Consider the following 19,962-nt stretch of genomic DNA (forward strand, 5'->3'; position numbering starts at 1 on the left):
AACTACATATAATCACTACATCCAAAACCGAAAACTGCTGGTTTCCACTGTTTTTAAAATCATACTTTCACCATCATAATATATTCCGTGGATGCAAAATACAAATATTGTGTGCTGCAGGCTGTAATGTTTATGTGCAAATTAACTGCTGTTGCAATATTTTAACCTTTCCATAAAATTGAGAGATTTCATAACATCAGAATTTTGATTAAACTACATTCAGAGCAAAAATAATGCAATTGAACGCTGTAATTAGTGATGGCCAAACAATTGGCAACATTTTTAATAGGATCAGTCTTGTTTTTAACCAAAAATGTCAATAGTTCTGTTCTTTGTGGCTTGTTTACTATGAATATATGTTGATTTTTTTGTCTTATAACAAACCGAATTACTTTGGCTTTTTAGACTGCCGGAAAGGTAAAACAATTCAAAACTACTGATCTGGGTTTGGGAAACTGTGATGTGTGTTTCACAATTTTCTGATAGTTTACTGACTAAATCTATAAAGTAAATGAAATACTGATAGGCAATCAAAATAATCCCAGCTGCATCAAAAGTTCCCTGTTTCCCTGAAGATGATCATGTGGTTGGTCTGGAAAATACAATTCATTTCTATTTTAAAAGGACTCCTTGTAGCTTCATAGACCTACTTGTCTTCATTTAAAGCTTCTCTTGTTTGGTCTCCTTCAAAACAGGTGAGATGATCGCGATCGTCTCACCTGTCTACAAAAAGATGAATAGATAGCACCAATATGCCATCAGCAAAATTAAAGCATTATATAATCATACCATTGTCATTTTTAATATATTATTACCATTTTATACCAAACAGTTTTTATCATTTTCTTGAACCAGATTTCTGTGTGAGTACAAAAAAAAATCAAATTTAGGCATCATATAAATGAAAGTTAAAGATTGAATTCATGTATAAATAGAATTTCTTTTAAATATGTTTATTTCCATAATCACTACTTAGAAGTGTAATAATTACGCTGAAGGAGACAACAATATTCTTTCTAATGTTCCCAATCATTGTTATCTGGAGCCAAAGAAATGCAAGACCTTCAGTTTAACTCTTCGATGACACTGAACCCAACTGGACCTAATTAAAACTTGCTCTTCTAAAAAATAAGAAGCTGACGGTAAATGAAGATACATGACTGTGCAGTTTTACATCAATTCAATACAGCTCACTAAATAAAAGTCTCTTCACTGCAAGTTTACAGGAACCAGGCAGTAAATTCTCCTCTACCACGTCACCAATTCTTAACTAGTGGTGCTTCTGATGCACCTGAGTGGAGGAGAGATCTCAGGCTGTTGGTGTTCAGGCCTAAAGGCCCAGGTGAGAGAGAGACACTGCTTCACTGGAACCAGCAGTATGAAAGTTGAGGCTGCAGTTTTTACTAACTGATAACGGATGAACCCCCACACTGGAGCTGTGCTGCTGTATAATGGGCCATAACACTGGGGGTAGGGTGAGCTCAGACAGCACTCCTACAACTGGCTGGTGGGATGGTTGGCTGTAGCGCTCCCCTATCATGAAAGGGAAAACTGGAGCAGGATGAAGTCGGACAGAGCATCGTGAAGCATCAGAGTCCGAGGGAGCGACCGGTGGGCAAACATCTCTAGCTTTATCCACCTGAGGAGCAGGAATTGTACGGTCACTGTGTGATGTGGCGATGTCCTGTTTGTCTTTGGTCATGACTTCCTCATGTTCCATCTCGTTGCGATGCAGGACCTCCTCTGGAATGCAGTCTCTGGCGAGTGGTGAGCACCTCTGGCATTTGCGAAACTTTGCCCTCCTGTTCTTGAACCACACCTGGTCCAGATAACAGGTACAATGCATAAACATGTGCTTTAATAATGTTTAAACTGCAAACCAACTTTAAAGTTTTATCATGCTTTTCAGCCACGTCTACCATTAATGAACAGCTAAAAACATTTAAGTAGGTTTATAATTATGCGATCTCACCTGTATACGAGCCTCAGGCAGGTTGATGGAGAATGCCAGCCTCTCCCTCATGCCGACATCTGGGTACTGCGTTTGTTGGAAAACTTTCTCCAGAGCCTCCAGCTGCGACACCGTGAACGCCGTGCGACTGCGCCGTTGTTTCTGGTGGTTTCCATACCGAGCCTCCAGAATGAGCTCTGACAGGACAGACACACAAAATGTCATCAGTTGAAGAAATTGAGTTAGCAGCAAATCCTCACTATTTTTACAAGATGACGATTATGGCAAGGGTTTCTGCAACATTTAAGAATACAGTTAAGGTTTGACACAAAGAGATCATTTGAATGGATTTTAGACTTGATAAAGTTATCTCCTTTCTGATATGTCTCCATAAAAAATGTATTTGCAATAAGTTTTGCACTAGAGGAGGTTGTCAAGGTCCAACATTTGTAATTACTCTCCAGCATTTTATGTCTTATTAATAAATTCATGCAATAAATCAATTAATCTGTTAGCAGCATTAAAAAGTAATCCGGTAGAGACAAATGCCTTTATGGTTAATTTATGCACTGTGTGACAATTTAATTTCTTTTAAAAAGTGCCTTTTATTTACATCGCATTCTTGATGAAGTAACAAGCAGGCCAAGAAGTACTCAAATCATTTAAAGTAAGAGTATACCAAAGTGTAGAAATACCATGTCACAAATGAAAAACCTTATCATGCATTTCATTGTTTACTCAACAAAATATGTTTTACCATCAAAATATAAAACACCAAATGTGAATTAGAGAATGCCATTACTGTATTATAATAGCTTTAAAAAGCACATATACTGTGAGGACCACTAAAATATCATTTTAATCTATAATACAGAATATATCTATGACATTTTCCAATCATATTTAATAATGATTACCTAAATGTGCAAATTAGTCAGCACTGGACCCTGAAAGGTAATGGAGTAAAACTCTAAAGATATCTTGGATATACATACTGTATACACAGTACTTGACAAGTACTTGAGTAATTACATTAAATGCTTTCAACTACTGTCCACAGATGGGGTCAAAAAAAACCCAAATAAAAGATTGTACTCTATTATTTCTGCCTATATTTTAAAAATGTCAAATGTTTTAAAGTGTCTTATTTCCTCCTGAGGTGAGCAGGACCGGGGCCCACCTGCCAGTCTCTCAGCCACGGACAGCGCGTGGACAGCCGGGCTGGAAGCGGAGTAAACGCGGTACTGCTCCGCCATCTGGTGGTGCAGGTCGAACAGCGTGGAGTGGACCCCGTGGAGAGGATACGCACGGAGAGAGGACGTCCCGCAGAAATTTAAGGAGCTCATGTTGTACCTGGAAAATAAGTGAGACGCATTTTACTTCCTGATGATTTAAACTAAAGTCCAAGTCTCTTAAATGTTCATGTCGAGTTGTAAATATATGAGGTCGATGAATCGATTAACATCAAATTAGAAAAAGATATGTTTTAGAATTACATAAACATTACATTTACGATTGAACATATCTCAATGATCCCCTAAGGCTATATTATTGCTGTTCCTTCCCTTCTTTGTGGTAAATTCTTCTTTCACTGTTCGTAGTGTACGAAAAGTTTAGGAATATATGGTCCAAACTTGGTAGAGAAATGAAACCAATCCATTCTCCCCTCTCACTCTCGGTTATAAAGGCAGCATTTAATACAAAGGAAGTTTCAGCTATTTTTTCATGTGGAAAAAACCCCCCAAAACAAAACACAAACGTTGTCCCAAGTGCAGTTTTTAAATGTCCTTATCTGTTTACCTCAGTCCCGAGATCCAGGTGCGCTTTTACGCACAGAGTAAACTGTAGTCCGGTACTTCCTCCTCCAGTCTGGGCCTCCAACGCTCCTTATCGTGGCACAAATCTTATTCTCCGAAACCATTCTCACCCACGACTATTTAAAGAAGCATTTACCCAGGCTCCCCTCAGCCATTAGCCAATAGAAAGAAAGGCATTAGCCGGGATTAGGTGGGATGAGGAAAGAGAGGGGGGTTTGCAAGGGGCTCAAGTTTTTTGAAACTATTGAACTTGGGAGATTTATGCCAAGGATTCTCCAATAAACGAGCGTTTCATTCCCTCCCGCTAAAACAATTAAAACAATGTGGTTGGCTAATCTCCGAGGCAGGACAGATTAAAATAACAGCCTTTGATTGTGCTCCCCTTCCCAGTCCCCTTTCTCCCATCCCGTTGGCTCTGACAGTCCCCTCTCGGAGGGGGTTTTCTCTAAGGGTTTGTTTTGCTAACAGGCTCCATATTTTGCCTATAAACTGTCACCATGTGAAGTTAATCTGAATCTTGCTCAATGAGAACAATTCCTTAAAATCCATTGCTGAGCTAAATTAGCAGTCTTCCCAGGAACGGAAAAGAAAAAAATTATTGCTCTCATGAGAAAATATCAAATTGTCACCAAAATGAAGTTCATTATTATATTTTATAATCCATATATCAATGAAGGCAAGTGAGTGATTATATTTGCTTCAAAGCATGAATAAATTATGAAGCACATTTGCACTGATGTCAAGATATCCACATGTGTTTACAACAGGTGTGCACATCATTTTAAAAGGTAACTTCTCCTTTGAAGATTTATTTTACTAAACTGTCACTCATTACATCTTTATAAAACACCCATATCTGCTTATACCGAAGTGTTATAAACCATATTTATGGTTGTAAAAACATTATATTCTCTAGAGTATTCAATATGATTAGGTTACGTGATGGCAGATTCTGATTATCAAATAGTTTCACATAGGTCCTTGTAAAGCTGTGGTTGTTGGAGCATTTTAGGATCTTGTGTGAACTTCCTCAGCAGGCGGAGTTCAATGGAGTGCAGCTGTGGCGAAATTGCAAATATAGAGTTTTATTTATTCTTTTAACGCTCAGAAAAAGAGAAGTATGAACATTTACGATTCCACAGCAGCTGGTCCAACTCCATCTGCTGAGAAAGATGAAATGTGAAGTGACTGAAAGCTCCTGATCAGCCACTGGATGGGCCCTGACTTAGATCAGCCTGGCCATTACAATTCTGCTGTCACTTAGTATTAGTTTTAGTTGGTAACAGTAATGTAAATAATATAATCACATGAAATATACAGTTGTGCATATGTTTTGGGAAAAAAATATAGATTTTACCCAACTTTATTTGTCGGACAACTTTACGTAGTAAATACTTTACAGGGTCACAATAGCAATAATCAATGAATGGATTTCCATGTATGATTATAGATCATAATACTCCCTTACAATTAACCTGTGGGGAAAATGACAGCTTTAATAAATTATTATTTAATAAATTATTATTACCTCCACCCCAGCTGCAATATTTAAGTGACGTTTACAACTTATCAATAAATAATCGTACAAAAAATAAATATTATCCTGGGACTGAACTTTCTGCATGGTGATCACTTGTTCCATGGTCATACTTTTGTACTTTTATTTACTTACTTTTACCTCTTTTGAGTCTGACAAATATAAATCACACACTAAACATGGAATTGATCACAATTCACATGACATGTTGTTTGGTGTCTTTAAGTGTGATTATGTTTACTTATTTTATTTTACATTTACAAAGTGATATTCTATATATCCTCTGTTAACATTAAGTACAGCCTTTCCAGGGATGGATAACACGTCACGTTCTGATCTAACAATAGTGTTTTGATGTTAAGTAAGCTGCTACAGGTACATTCCTCCACCCCACTCAATGACACATGAAGAAATAGTTTAATATTTTATTAATATTCACAGAGAACATGTGGGACGTCTTGACTCCTGTGTAACTTGTGTGTACACAGACAGAACCACAATCCACTTGGTCGCCTCAGTCTCACCCACGATCGACTCCTCAGACTTTCAAAATATGTGAAAATGTTTGTGCTCTTTTTTCCCCCCTGGCTTTTTTCCTCCTCCTTTCGCTGTTCTTGGCTGTCAAGCTATATTAGTGTCCGATAGAAATAAGTCATTTAGAAGAGGCTCTGTCGGCCAGCCCCTCAGCTCCACTAAAAGCTCCAGGATTAGGTCCCAGAGGCCTTTGTCTCCACAGCCCGTAGGATTAGGGGAGATTTTCTGCGAAGAGAGAAAAAAAGTAGTTATTTCATGGCACTTTCATGATGAAACCTGGCCAAAGCTGTGTTGGCTGGGGGGATTAGAGGCACACAAAGAGTGTGGTTGTGTGTGACCCTCCCCATCACGGAGCCACCATCACTGACTCACTCACAACCCCCCCCTGGATCATTTCTCTTCTGAAGGCCAGGCAGGGCTTGGCAAAGTTCACCTCCTCCCCATCAAGATGACCAGGATTCAGGGTAAATTGAGTAATGGTCTCATCAGTTAGCTCCTCAATCCAAAACTGCCTCATCTCAAATTCCCACAAGGACGAGTGAGCTCTAAACAACAGCACACAGGCTATCAAATTCCACTTGTCCTTAAGTTCATCATCATAACAAGTGAGTGGTAACAAGCAGGCGGTCATGCAGCACATCTAATCACTAGGATGGGGGTGTTCTACATTAAAGACTTGTCTGTGGACGTAAGTGAGAAGTTACTGGATTGGAGTCCCTCCTGCAGTGTTTAAAAGTGCTTAAAAGGAATTATCCTTCTCTTAGAGGATCCAGTTACACATGCATGGATTACAGTGAACAAAACCCAAAAGGAGAAGTCGCGTCACTTCAACAGCCTCAGTGAGCAGGTGAAAACCCACACAGGTTTAAGAACTGTTGAGGGAATTATATTATTATACGACCTCTGGGCTCTGCCGACATTAAAAAAACTGTGATGTGAATAGAGAGCCTCAAAAACTCGCAGCTTTTATCCTGCTTTATTTCAAATAACATTCAGTTATTAAAGTTTAGCTAACACATGAACTGTGAAACTTTGTTGATGTACAAAGGCTGAATTTGGTGCAGTTTTTGATACAGAGGGGTTCACAACAGAGGAAATGACTAAAATGAGTACGGAAATTTGTGAAAGAATGATATAAACAGCAATGACTGGATGAGAAGTGACATTCTAAAGTCTTATTGACCTAGATTCACTCCTTTTGAAAAACTGGAAGTGGAAATAAGTGAGGGTGGAGGGGCAGTTAATCTTCTTTTTTTGTCCGTCTTCTTCTTTTGTCAGCAAGATTTTTTTTTTTTGTAATTGTCTCCTGTTTAACAGATGCTTCAGAAAGAAAATTTCCCTTATGTTCAGGCTTTATTTAATTACTTATCAATAGTGGAAATGTGTATTGACAAGGACCTGTCAGGAGGGGACCTTTGTAGTTGTCAGTTATCTCTAAGGAGGTGCCCCTCGGACACCGACTGGATCGATCGGCATGCAAAACACAACGGAGGGGCCTTTTGGAGCCGCAGCGATGGTCCGGGAGCATGTGGGCTGGAGAAGGGCGAACAGGCGGAGCAGCTAAAGAGTTCTTCATTGGGGGAATCGATCAGGCCGGCTGGCCTTTGACCTGGGGGAGACGGGGAAGAGCGGGCAGCGGGTCATTGGGTGTTCTTAAGCCCCTGTGAGTGTCAGGATCACGCTGTGAGACCTGACACTGGCTATGACACACTCAGGGCTTAGAGTGACATTGACCTGGTTGCAAACAAACTGAGTACATATTAAAAAAAAAAAAACCTCAAACATTCACACGCATAAAGGTGGCTTTAGTTCACAGATTGCAATCATTGATTGAGATCATTTTATGCCAGCGAGAGGCTTATAGTTAACAGAATAAAAAAACACCCCCAAAAAAACACTCTTTCATATTAGCGAGTGACTTATTATTTTCTGATTATCTTTCTATGATCTCCTGTGCAGCCCTCGGGACCATGGCAATAAGCAGCTAATGGAGCAGATCAATATGAGGGGACTGAGTAAAGATCAGTCTCTTAATTAGGCTGGACTGCTATAGATTAAAGATCTAGAAAGAGGGACAGGCGGATAACGGTGTCCCGAGGGTCAAGGGCACCCACAGTGGATGAAATTCGGGTGCAAGAGGTGAGCTGAAGACTAACAGACAGAAAACTGACCTCAGCCCTTTAAAGCCATCTTCTCTTAAGAGCCGACTTTCTAGGCCCAGAGACGATATAAAACCATGTCAACAAAGATTTTGGTTCACATCTAAAAAGAGTCTTTAAATGCACTTCCATGTTTACTTTGACAAAAAAAAAAAAAAAAGATAGGGAGCTTTTCAAAATGCGCCAGAGCTGAAACCAAGAGTCAAACTGTCAGAAACTTAACTTTTAAATAGTTTGATAAGTGAACAATTGTTTTTTGTGGCTTTTCTTCATCTCTTATAATACACTGAAGATCTTCGTAATGAGCAGATGTGACTTTGTGACAGGAATTTCTTTTTAAAGGTAAGACAGTTTGTACCATGAGTATAATAATGAAGGCTGGAAGCAACACTTTTCTTTTATTATTATCGATTAACAGACCTTTTCTAAAAATTCTTTGATTTAAAAATACCTGCAAAAGAGAGGTGATGCCAGCAAATGTTCACATTTGGAGACAGCGCAGAAGCTGAAACTTGGGATTTTTCAACCTTTTCATTGATTAATCATTTACCAAATAGTTGCCGATTGTCTTCATCAATTGCTTGACTCAGTCTACTCAGTACGCAGGCAGTAAAGTGTTCATCTGCTCCGCTCTTGTAGAGATAATGCTGCTCTTCATCTCTCAGCATGGGGTCAGTATCAGAGCCTCGGCTCGCAGCTTCCCCCTGGTGACCCCCACTAGTCAAAGGTGATCACGGGGAGAGAGAAAGAGGCACTGATCGAATTTGATAATGAAGACGACCCCTCTAAGCTGCTTTTCTCCACATGTTCGAAATCTCTGCAACACACCGTAAACACTGGGAAGCCCCCCCTCCCTGTCACTGGAACATTGTGTAGGTATTGATCCCAGCTAACTGGCTCTTTCAATACCTGGGGTCTGTGGCCCGGCCTGGGGAAATGCATACTGACATGTGACGGGAGGAGCTTAGCAGGCAAACACCAAAGAAAGGATGGGCCTCTCAGTTTAGCATTTGTCTTCAATTTTTTTTTTTTTCAATTACACATCTGCTGAAGAGAGAATTACAGCAGCTGCACCTGCTGTCGAAGAGACATGTAGATGGTAAGAAGAGAAGCGCAGTGCGAAGAAAAAGCTGTCACACTGTCAAAAACTGTTTGTGCAGCAGAGGTGGAAGAAGTACGCCGATCGTTTCCAGGAAAAAGTGGAAAACAATACAGATATCCTAAATGACAAGCGAAACGACTTAAATTCAACTTTTTTTCACTTATTTTTTACTGTATTACTTTCAAGCTTATTCAGCTTACTATTGTTTTTATTTCCGTTTCTTAGTCCACAAATACTTTAGTCAGTACTTAAATATAATGACAAGATTACATACTGCTGAGACTTTACTAAATGACCCATTGGGTTTCTAAAGAAACGTGATCTTATTAACAGACATCCCAGCATGCATTGTTTTAAAGATAAACCCCTCCTGAATAAAAGTAAAGCTAATAGTAAAGACAAAACTATGTGCAATGAAGGTTATGATGGAATTCACTGTTCACTTGATTCTTTTTTCTTTAAATCGCAGAGGGCAGCTTAATGTAGTCGTGACCTGCAGGAGCAGCTGGAACTCACCGCCATGATGATTCAAAATGAACTTGCTGTTTTGGACTTTGTGTTCAAGACTCACTCAAAGACTTTGCTGTGCTTATTATATTGGACTCACCTTATGGCAGCAGGGGAACTTCTGTTCAAGTTGAACCAGCTTAGTTATTTTTTAGTTGTGTTTTATAAGCTCACATTTACTGTGTAAAGTTTACTGGCAGATAAATTTAGAGCAGTAGAAAGTAAGAAAAAGTGTTTGTGATGGAGAAAGTGGAGTAAATATAACAGTAACACCTTCTATCAAGAGTTAAGCTACTGTATAATATGCAGTGAGTGAAGACCATGCAGCATCGTTTAAACTTGGATCTTTTAATAGAAAAAACATTAACAACCAAAAATGAACAAAACAAAAAAAAACTACTTGCAGCGTATTTACAGCACTCAAGTATTTTTGAATCACTGTCAACATAAAACAGCACAGGTTAGCAGGTTCTTATTAAATGATAAGCGTCTGTAATTAACAGCCCAGGCTTAATTCAACAGCAGTGGAAAAAAAAAAATCTGTGGTTTTTTTGTTGTTGTTTTTTTGGAACAAAAACATGTTACACCGGCTAATTTCCTGCAGCGCGCACGACAACAGGACAAGGGTTGAAAAAAGTTAATAGTTTGTCGGAACCTACATTGACCTACATTGATATATTCCGTCAACTAGACCAAATTAATAGCGGTTTACGTTTCTGATGAGGGTATTTGATACGGTACAATAGGATAAGTCAGATTTCTGAACCATCCTTCAAGTCGATAAGAACGGCAACATGAACAAAGTGTCAAAGATGGGAAACGAGGTGCGGCGTGAAACAACACCAGTGCATTTACATAGCAATTTTTCTACAGACTAAGACCCAAATGCACTTAAGAGTCACTTAGCAGTCTTGTTAATTCCAAGTGAATACTTTATAACACAGATGAGGTACTCAGTCTCAGAATCTATACAAAAGCATCTCTATAGTGCAATGTAGGCTACAGACAACAGCCTGGCGTAAGTATAATAATAATCATTGTCATTTAGTGGACAATGTGCAGGGGGGTTCACCTCCTTCGGAAGGGTTTTATTCATAGATTGTTTATATATTTTTATAGTTTATAGTGGATACTGCTCAAATAAAGAGAAATAAATAACAGTGTGAACAGAAACACTGATAAGAAAATAAAAAACTGTTAATTTGGGCTCGTATTGCTTTGAAGGCAGCTCTCTTGTTCAGTCAAGTCGGCAGCAATAATAGGAAGCTCCTCTCTTTAGGTGGAAAACTTCCATCTGACCTTAACTCTCCCTTGACACCCTGACCTGTCAAAAATCAGGTTTGAGCCTCCTGAACGTCTTCGTCTCCCCAAAACCAACGTGAAGGAATTGAGTGAAGTGAAGCTGACAGGCCACAGGTCATCTTTTGACCTTTGCATCCTCCTTGATCTTCCAAAACATTAACTCCATGCAGGCAGAAGCATCTTCGCTTGAGTCATGGCCTTCCACTGAAAGCACAGGACAAATGACAGACGTTACTACAAATATATTTATTATTACATCAAAATAAGGGCTTCAGTAAATGGTACTGAATGGAGGTCTAGTGCTGAGGCTGCAAGCATTGGTGTGTGTGTGACTGACACCTGCTGGTGACATTGATATGGTGCAGCTGAGTCGATCAGACTCGTTTTGTTCTGTTAAAATTACCAACAAACATAAACCGGGTTCAGATTATATGGTCTTCTGGATATAATGTGACAAATTATATAAACACTGTATTTACAAAACTACTGGATCTATGTTATTACTCAATTGCAAAACCAAATCATTTCAGTTTTTATTTATAGCAGATTTCATAACTGGGCTCTATTGAGATTGTTAGAAGCATTATTGTTTTTTCTACTTCTGCAAATAGTTTCTCTTGTATCCTCACCCATCTAAATGGCTTTTTGCTTTTACTTTTGTCCTACATTTATAAAATGTGGTCCTGACAAGGAACCACAGCTACTGAGGGACTATTATAAAAAAAATACAACCTTATATGATGCTAGGCTACATTGATAAACTTTAATTTGACAGTAAATTTGTCTTGACTGAATGACTGTCCATTTGAGAGGTTAATTTCTGTGAAACCTGCTCGTCACACGGTAAAGATGAACTGACTGATCATTCTGCAAGTCTTTCTATTTTTTGCATTGAAGTTTTGTTCTAGGGGACAAGTGATGTTTGGATGCAGGGGGGGAAGGGCTGGTGGACTACTATGTCATGTCACAGGAATAACATGTTGCAAAACACGGTTATAAGTCGTTTATCATGAGTTGGTGAAGAGCACTATAATTTCCTCACCGTTATCCTGGATGATGCGTTTGAGGTAGTCGGCCATCAGGTTCCTCAAGGCACGTTTGTAGGGCAAGCCGAGACGGTGAGGGAACACAATGGCGGTGTCTACAACTGAAGAGTGGATTAGCTGGAGGTGTTTGTGTGAGAGAGAAAGAGAATAACATAAGGATGTTTCTGTAATTTTAACTGAAAAACAGAAACTAGTGTTGCCGTTAGTAAACGGGGTTTGCAGAGCAGCAGATTCTCCCGTGAATCATGAATTACACACACCTTACTTGTAGCTTTGTGTAAAAAGAGCCGGCAATCTAGACTCCTCATGTCTGATAACACACTTTCTAAACATTCTTGAAGACCAGTGAGGAGCCTCTGTACCTTCAGAGCTAGCAGGTCGCTCTCCAGACTGTGTCCTATGAGGATGGATTCAGAGCTGAACATACTGAGCAGCACAGCTTGAACGTCTCGCAGGCTGATGGAGGTGTTTTCCAAATCCTCTTCTGTCACACCTGAAAATCTGGGAGGTATATAAAAAAACGTAACAAAACTATGACAGGTGGGGCTACAGCTGACGATTACTTTGTTCGTCATTTGATTCTTTAGTAGACGTGATGTCCGGATGCAAGAGTCAAACTGACCGTGTGTTGTAATCGACCACTTTGCTTTCCGGTTTGACAAAAGTATCGTAGATGACTTTAATCTCGGAGTCTATGACCGTCACCCTCGTCAGTTCCAGGCCCTGCTTCGTGTAGCACTGAATCAAATGTGAAGAAACAAGCTTGTGTGACTAAAAGGACATAACGCAGTCATGCAGGGAAATGTGAACATTGTCAATCGTGCAGTTTGATTCATTACGCAAATAAAGTGTTTGACTCACCATCTCACAGTCCAGAGCAAACACGCCTCCATCGCCATGAGGAGGGAGACCTTTACTAAACGTTGTGACAAAGCCGTCCACAGACTCCTTACGGCCATCCTGAACATGTTGCTATGGGGAAAATCAAACGTGTTTTAAAAACTTCAAAACAAATGAGAGGTGTGTTTTACTCTAGGTATCATGAACATGCTGAAATGGCATCCAGTTAATAATAGCACACTTAAATATCTAAGAAAATAACATTTATCCTTGATGGGGAAAGGCAGTGGTCTGAGAAATATTATTCAAACTTTTAATAATAGCATCAATAATTAGGATTGGATAGGAAATATAAAATACATAAGAGGTTATTTTATCTATACAACTATAAGCTGGTACCTTGGCAACTTGGCATCCTGTTGCACCTACAGCTACAGCACAGCAGCTATAACTGGTCTCCCAGCCTCCAGCGACTGACGACAAGAAAATTTGCTTTCAGTTCATTAGTGTCAGAAAATTAAAAAAGTGCTCCATGAAATAAATTTATTTTTGCCAAAAAACAAAAACGAATCATTGTCATTTTTATTTCATACAAACTGAATGACAAAAACGTCTTCTAATATAACAGTTTAATTAAAAAATGAACAGTTTTCTAATATATTGAGAAAGAAAAAAGATCACATAGCATACTCACCTCTATGTCTGCGCAATCGTCCCCAGTGATAGTTGCATTCCTCTTTCCGCACACAGCTGCCTTTCACGTTCACTTTATATTCAGCTCCACATCGGCAGCAGATCTTGTTGAATGCTGCAAACACATTATAGTCGTGTGAAATTCACGACAACAGCATCGATCACGACAGATGGTTGACATCACTCACCATCTGAAGGAGCCTTTTTTTCTGGGAGGTTGCAAATGATGGCTTTGCCAGGAGACTCCGGGTTGGGTCTTGGGTATCCGTGCTCCTGGAGTTGCTCGTCCGTCATCAGGTAAGCTTTCAGCTTCCTGTACAGCGTGGCTCCTTCAGTGAGACGGATCAACAAGTGTCACGATTATAACAGACCTGCCTACACAAGGGACCTTTATCGCGAAACTAAAATGTGTGAAATCTGTACATTCATGTGTCAAGTTTATTTAAGAAAAAAACAATGACAGAGAAAAGGGAATGAGATGAAAAGCTGACACTTCTGCCTTGATTGCAACCCTTTGCGACACTTGAGCACAAAATAAGTGATGAAATAAGAGGGGAAAAAGATCTTATTTACCAGTGAGCTTCTCCTCTTGCTGTTTTCCCATCCTGTTGATGGTAAAGCTGGTCGTTGCAGCAAGACGACCCCCCAGAACCTCCTCATGGGACTGGGCTCTCCTGTTGGCACCGAAACCAGGGTCCTCTGCACAAACAGGTTAACACCTTCAAATGCTTAAAATGTACAGCGGTGCACAAACATTGTGGCATAATATGGCATAATATGTTGTACAGCAGTGGTCCCCAACCCCTGGGCCGTGGACCGGTGCCAGTCCGTGGGTCAAGCTGTACCGGGCCACACAAGAAAAATACAGAACTCACATTATTTCTCTTTTATTTATTGTCTGATTCTGACCGATTTTTTTTTTTTTTGGAAATTACCGGATTCTTTCTTCCATGTGTCTATGAGTCACTCTTGACGCTTGTCTCTGTCACATGACTACCTTCTTAAAAGGGCGGCTCTGTCTGGTAACACTGAATACATTACCACTAAACTGAAACTCCCAAAACTAGCAAAACAAATAAAAAAACAAATGTCTTTGGTAAGTTTTTTTTATGGTGTTGCACAGGTTAAAAGAGCTAATGAGGAGACAGAAGAACATACTACTAAAAAGAAAAAGAAAGTTGAAAAATACCAGTCTTTGTGCTGGCAGTATCATTTAATTTTGTTATATTTATCTACCACACCTTAAAGACCAGTCTGGAAAAATATTATCAGACATTAAACTGGTCCGTAGGGTAAAAATGGTCGGGGGACCACTGGTGTACAAGATGGACTGAAGGGACGTACTGGTGACAGGAGATGGACATTGACTGGTCCTGTTGCGGAGCTTCTTCAGGGTGTTGACGGCGACGTTCAGGTAGATGTTCTTACTGCTGCTGCGGTCATACACCAGCTTCTCCTCATCAAGAGCCTGAAACAGTCAAACCAGAACTTGTTCAGATGAAGCGCTCCTCAGGTCTCCTTGAGTTTGATAAGAGCCTGGAGTGTTTGTGAAAACCAGATCATACCATCTGGAAGGCTGTGTCCTCCGACGGGCAGAATTTGACACATTCTTCAATGAAAGTGTTGAGGTAGCGCTGGCGGATGTTGGTGGGAACTCTGGCCCCAAACTCAGTGGGGACGATGGGGCGCTTCATTGAACTACTCTGAAAAAGCAAAAGTAGAAAGAGCACACAGTAGGTTATCAAGGTGAAGGATAATCAGACACACAAAAACCTTGAGAAAGACAAGCAGCAGGTTGATATTCTGAATTCTGTGGGCACCTTCAGGGTGGGGGTGTGTGCCACTCTCCTTTGTGTGACAGTGGACATGGTCTTGGACAAGGTGCCGGCGGTGGTTTGGGTCCTTACAGCTGGATTCCCCTGGCTGGGGGATAACACCCGACTGGCAGCTGGTTTGACATCTACAGCACCAACACAGACGCAAACGCACAACAAATTTCACGTCAACAGGGAGTTCATGGCGATCGCGTCTTTATTAGTTGTCACTCAGTGCTAAAACTGAGGAAGAAAAGTAAATTCTACCACAACACAGAGCAGCTTTATCACAGTTACCTGCTTTAGTGCATGTTGTCTGTGGTTTGGGACGGTGGGCTATTCTCTTCCTCTCTCCGGAGAAGCTGGCAGTGGAGCTCTGGGCAGCTCTGACTGAAGCTGAGAACTGAGCAGCTTGCTGCTGCGCCATCTGCATTCGCTGGTAACACACTTCCTGGGCAGAGAGCCACTTGTATGGCCGCACCACAGCTTTAGAAGGTGTGTCACTCTGATAAGGACAGACAAACAGGGATTCCAGTATTTGACAATGACCTGTTGTTTATTTGTTTAGTGTGTTATGTATTCTAAAATACTTAAATTTATTAGACATTTTCCAATGTTTGCGCTGTTTTCAGCTGAACACATTCTACATTATAATTATAATATAATCTATACTCATGGAAATCCCCAACAACACCACTCCTCCACAAATAGTTTCATATTCATTTCTTTTACTTCCGTCCTGGGTCTTAAGATCTATTTCAGCATTCTGAAGTAAAACCAGCCCCACCCTCAATGAAAGGCAGAGTTGATGTGCTGGCAAGGACAGAAAGCCAGTTTTCATACACCAAACAATGAGACGCTAGCAGCTTCAGAATACGTCTTTGAGAATTTCAATGTAAGATCAGTGAATACTGTTAATTTTTTTTCATTCTGTATGCGATGATGTAGTGTTGTCATGGTTACAGAAGATGTGCTTCTTCTAAATCGTGACTGTTTTTCTACACGAGTGTGACTTGGAGAAATGGATGCTGTGAATCGCTGGATCTTTTCATAAAGTTTGAAACACCCGTTAGAGATATTGTGTATTCATTCCTCACTAACTTTCGGTTTCCCTGGAGACAGCATGGCGGGAGAAAAGACAAGAGTTCAAGGTGACAAACTTACATTTCCTTTGGCAGCAAAATGGGAGACTCTCTTCTTTTGACCAGGGAAGAGAGTGGTTAAAGTGGTCTCTGTGCTTTTTTCCTCATCTACGTCCTTGAATACCTGTGAGAAGTCACAACACGACATTTTCATTAAATCCCAACAACCTGACACTAGTGAATTTTGAGCATCTGGTAAATAAACAAGAAAGGAAAGAAATACCAGTACCAATTTAGCTTGCCTTCCCTTGTCTTCCCTCTTCACATCTTTTGACTCGTTGAAAATCCGCAAACACTCCTCCATGGGATCCGAATCAAAGTCTAAATCGTCCTGGAAACTGGAGAAGTCAAATCCGACGCTGCTTTCCACAACGCGCTCGCCTTCATCATCGGAGGAAGACGGGGTCATCTCTGATGATTTCCTTTTGTTCAGGCGTCCTCTCTTTAAAGCATCCGCTGATTTCCTCACCAGGACGTCTTCTTGCTCCTCGTCGTCATCCAACCTCAGGGGTTCGGCCTCCTCCGGGCTCTCATCTCCAAACAGATCCACGTGGCTAAAACTCTGGCTTGACCTTTTGTCCTTGAGTTTTTTCCCATTGGATGAGCTCATATTTTGCTTCGCTTTATCTTTACTGTCTGTAGAATTGCTTTTATCGGTGCTGCTACCGCTTCCATCACTACAGCTGCTTTTATGGGCTTTCTTCATATCTTTTCCTTTTCTACTGCTATCAAGTTTGCCGTTTTTGAGATGGCGGTCCTTGTACTTACTGTGTTCTTTTTCCTTCTCTGATATCTTTGGCTTCTTTTTATCCTTTCCGCCATTTTCTACAACTTTACCATGTTTGCTAGAGCATATTTTTATTTTATCGGCGGCTTTGATCTTATCGTCTCTTTTCTTTTCATCTCTGCCTTCTGTCCGAACTTTATCACATGTCTTAACCTTAACTGAGTTTTTCCTATCATCTCTTTTTCCATGACTCCTGTTCTCCTTCTTAGCAGAGTCCAGGTCTGAGTTCTTTAATGAGCCTCTCTCTTTAATCCTGCTGCCACTGCTCTTAATCTTAATGTTATTTACTTTATTGACATCCTTTTCAAGTGAATGCACTTTCTTGGATTTGGCACTTTTGTCCTGACAATTATCTCTCGACTCTTTCTTTTTCTGCATGCAGTCCTTTCCTATCAGATCTTCCTGGACATCCGAGTCCCCTGCAAAGCCGTCTTTATTCCTCTGCGTCAGGGCATTAAGCGGACCAGCAGTTCCCTCTTTTTTCTCCTTCACCACAGCATCCCAAAGTGAACAGCTTTGGTTTTTCCTCTGCTGGAGATTACTAAGTGACGTTGGTCGATACTCTGTCCCTGAACTTTCCCCATCAGATTCAGAGAAGGTGTACTTTTTCAAGTCAACGCTCTGCTGTCGTGGCTTTTTCACGGCAACGACACACTCCTCATCTGACGGTTCTAATCCTGGCACTTTACGTGAATTCAGTCCTTCTGCTTTAAGAATTTGAGCGGCCTTGTTCGTCTTCCTTTTCACAGCGATTCCTGCTGAGTAGTTGGATAGTGGATCGTATTCCATATCCGTGGATGGTTTTGAATTGTCCACAGTGTATTTACACTTCAAGGAGGAAGAGCTGTTGGAACATTTTGGACTGGGAGGTGGTGATGGGGGTTGTGTGCGAGTCTGAGCCGGCGGCTTTCGCACAGATGTTGGAACATACTCCATGGAGTTGCCATTGCTCCCCTGGCTGTCTGAATCCAGGGTATACTTACTGCAACCAGGAGTGGGGTTATAATCTTCTGTCGTCATGTGATAACTTCCAGGGTCGTAGGCCATGTGTGAAGATGGAGATTTTCTTTTAACAGCATTAGATGAAGACAATTTTTTGCTCTCGCTTGGATCATACATTTCATCTCCAATGCGTGACAGCTTCCTTTTCTCTCTCTCCACCTCGCTGCGGACCTCCTCGATGGCCTTGTTGACCATTTCCAGGGCACCACTGAGGTCTCCTGTACCAGATTTTCCATTCTGCTGATCTTGGGGCCTCACAACTTCTGGATTGAAGGGATCATAACCTTGTCCTGTGGGGATGCAGGCAAACAGTCATTAGACTGTAGTAAAAAGGTTGACTAATTTTCAGCATCGAGTTTCCAAACGCCACCCTAAAAACCTCCAGGATTTGGAGATAATCTGCACAGAGGAGTGGACTGAAGATATTCCAGGTATGTAAACCAACTTAGTAAGCAACTACAAGAAACAACTGACTGCAGTCCTCGCCAACAAGGGTTTTGCCACCAGGTATTAAATCATGTTTGATATTCTATCACTGTTAATATAAAGCTACCATAACAGAGACTGATTATTTATTTTTTTAGTATGAAAACTGTATGAAACAAAATGCCTACAGTCATGCTACAATGGAGAAGGGATGGGCATCCACACAGCAATGCCCTGGGATCAGTTCACCTCCACACTGTGGACTTGAACTGGTCACCTTCCGGTTCCCAAAACAAGTCAGTACCTGTCAGTATGTCAACTTGTGTTTTTGTATAATTTAAAAGGATTTCCCCAACACCAATCCATTGTCTCTTTGGATTTCGTAAATCATGTCCTCAACAATAACACAAGTCAAAAACCCACCTGTCACTTCACCTACACCTGCAGCATACAACCACGTGACAGCTCCATTTCCTGCTGTTTATTTATACTTCCTTTTATAGGCAACAAACGTCTGTGACGTCTACAACAGGGTTCTGTTTCTATGGACGTGGACTCTCCCCGTTATTAGCTGGAACAGCCGCGGAGGAAAGAACATTTATGTCAGTCGTTATTCGTATCCCACAGGAAATGCGATAGTTTCCTCGGTACGTTTTGCGTCAAAGTACTTCTTGCGACATAAGAAATCAATAGCGTGAAGAGCACCTTTCTGTGTCGCCTGGAGGTCTCTTGGCCTCTTCACATCTGCTGGAGCTCCGTAGGACGCCCGTCGCTGCTGGCTGTGCCTGAAGTGACAGTACGGTCTGTTGCACCCATTTTTGCCACCTTTCCCGTCGCTGTATTCGCCGTCGAACGGACAGTCAATCCCTCGGAAGAAGCCGGTGGACCTTAGCATTATCCTCAGATGCTCCTTTCATGCCCGCATGAACATATCCGGCCGTGTTTCAGTGGAGTTTAAGCTGTACAGAGGAAGCAACAGAACAATAACACAAACCCTAAGGCGCCATGTTGGATTGAGGAGGAGCACAAAATCTCGCGGGAACTCAGAAATCACGTTCTTAAACGTCACGGAGGGACAACGCGCAGGTACGTGGACCCGCAGTCTTCTTCTTTTCCTTTCGGCTTCTCCCTTCAGGGGTCGACACAGCGAACCAGTTGCCTCCATCTAGCCCTGTCCTTTGCATCCTCTTCTCTCACACCAACTACCTTCATGTCCTCTTTCACTACATCCATAAACCTCCTCTTTGGTCTTCCCCCAGGCCTCCTGCCTGGAAGTTCAAAACTCAGCATCCTTCTACCAATA

General features: G+C 41.0%; 2 protein-coding genes across 3 annotated transcripts; both read right to left on the bottom strand.

The window, feature by feature from the left end:
- Positions 1-1,008: 1,008 nt before the first annotated feature.
- dmbx2 (diencephalon/mesencephalon homeobox 2) lies at positions 1,009-3,943 on the bottom strand. Its single transcript, XM_068320252.1, has 4 exons — positions 3,752-3,943; positions 3,132-3,304; positions 1,973-2,148; positions 1,009-1,819 (listed from the first exon to the last, which is right to left on the bottom strand). The coding sequence occupies exons 2-4, from the start codon at positions 3,295-3,297 to the stop codon at positions 1,331-1,333; spliced, it is 831 nt and encodes a 276-aa protein (XP_068176353.1). The 5' UTR covers positions 3,298-3,304; positions 3,752-3,943; the 3' UTR covers positions 1,009-1,330.
- A 6,002-nt stretch (positions 3,944-9,945) lies between these two features.
- rexo1 (REX1, RNA exonuclease 1 homolog) lies at positions 9,946-19,685 on the bottom strand. 2 transcript variants are annotated; one of them, XM_068319084.1, is made up of 16 exons: positions 19,365-19,685; positions 16,674-18,523; positions 16,467-16,568; positions 15,600-15,807; positions 15,309-15,448; positions 15,054-15,191; positions 14,833-14,956; positions 14,062-14,187; positions 13,677-13,817; positions 13,490-13,603; positions 13,195-13,268; positions 12,817-12,927; positions 12,578-12,693; positions 12,318-12,456; positions 11,952-12,072; positions 9,946-11,113 (listed from the first exon to the last, which is right to left on the bottom strand). In XM_068319084.1, exons 1-16 carry the CDS (start codon positions 19,552-19,554, stop codon positions 11,025-11,027), a joined length of 3,783 nt encoding a protein of 1,260 aa, XP_068175185.1. In that variant the 5' UTR covers positions 19,555-19,685; the 3' UTR covers positions 9,946-11,024. The 2 variants fall into 2 exon arrangements, with proteins under 2 accessions (XP_068175185.1, XP_068175186.1); XM_068319085.1 differs by lacking the exon at positions 9,946-11,113 and having other exon boundaries at positions 12,318-12,448.
- Between the last annotated feature and the right edge of the window lie 277 nt (positions 19,686-19,962).

This window comes from Antennarius striatus, chromosome 7, assembly GCF_040054535.1.
Source record: "Antennarius striatus isolate MH-2024 chromosome 7, ASM4005453v1, whole genome shotgun sequence".
In the NCBI taxonomy this organism is placed as follows: Eukaryota; Metazoa; Chordata; class Actinopteri; order Lophiiformes; family Antennariidae; genus Antennarius; species Antennarius striatus.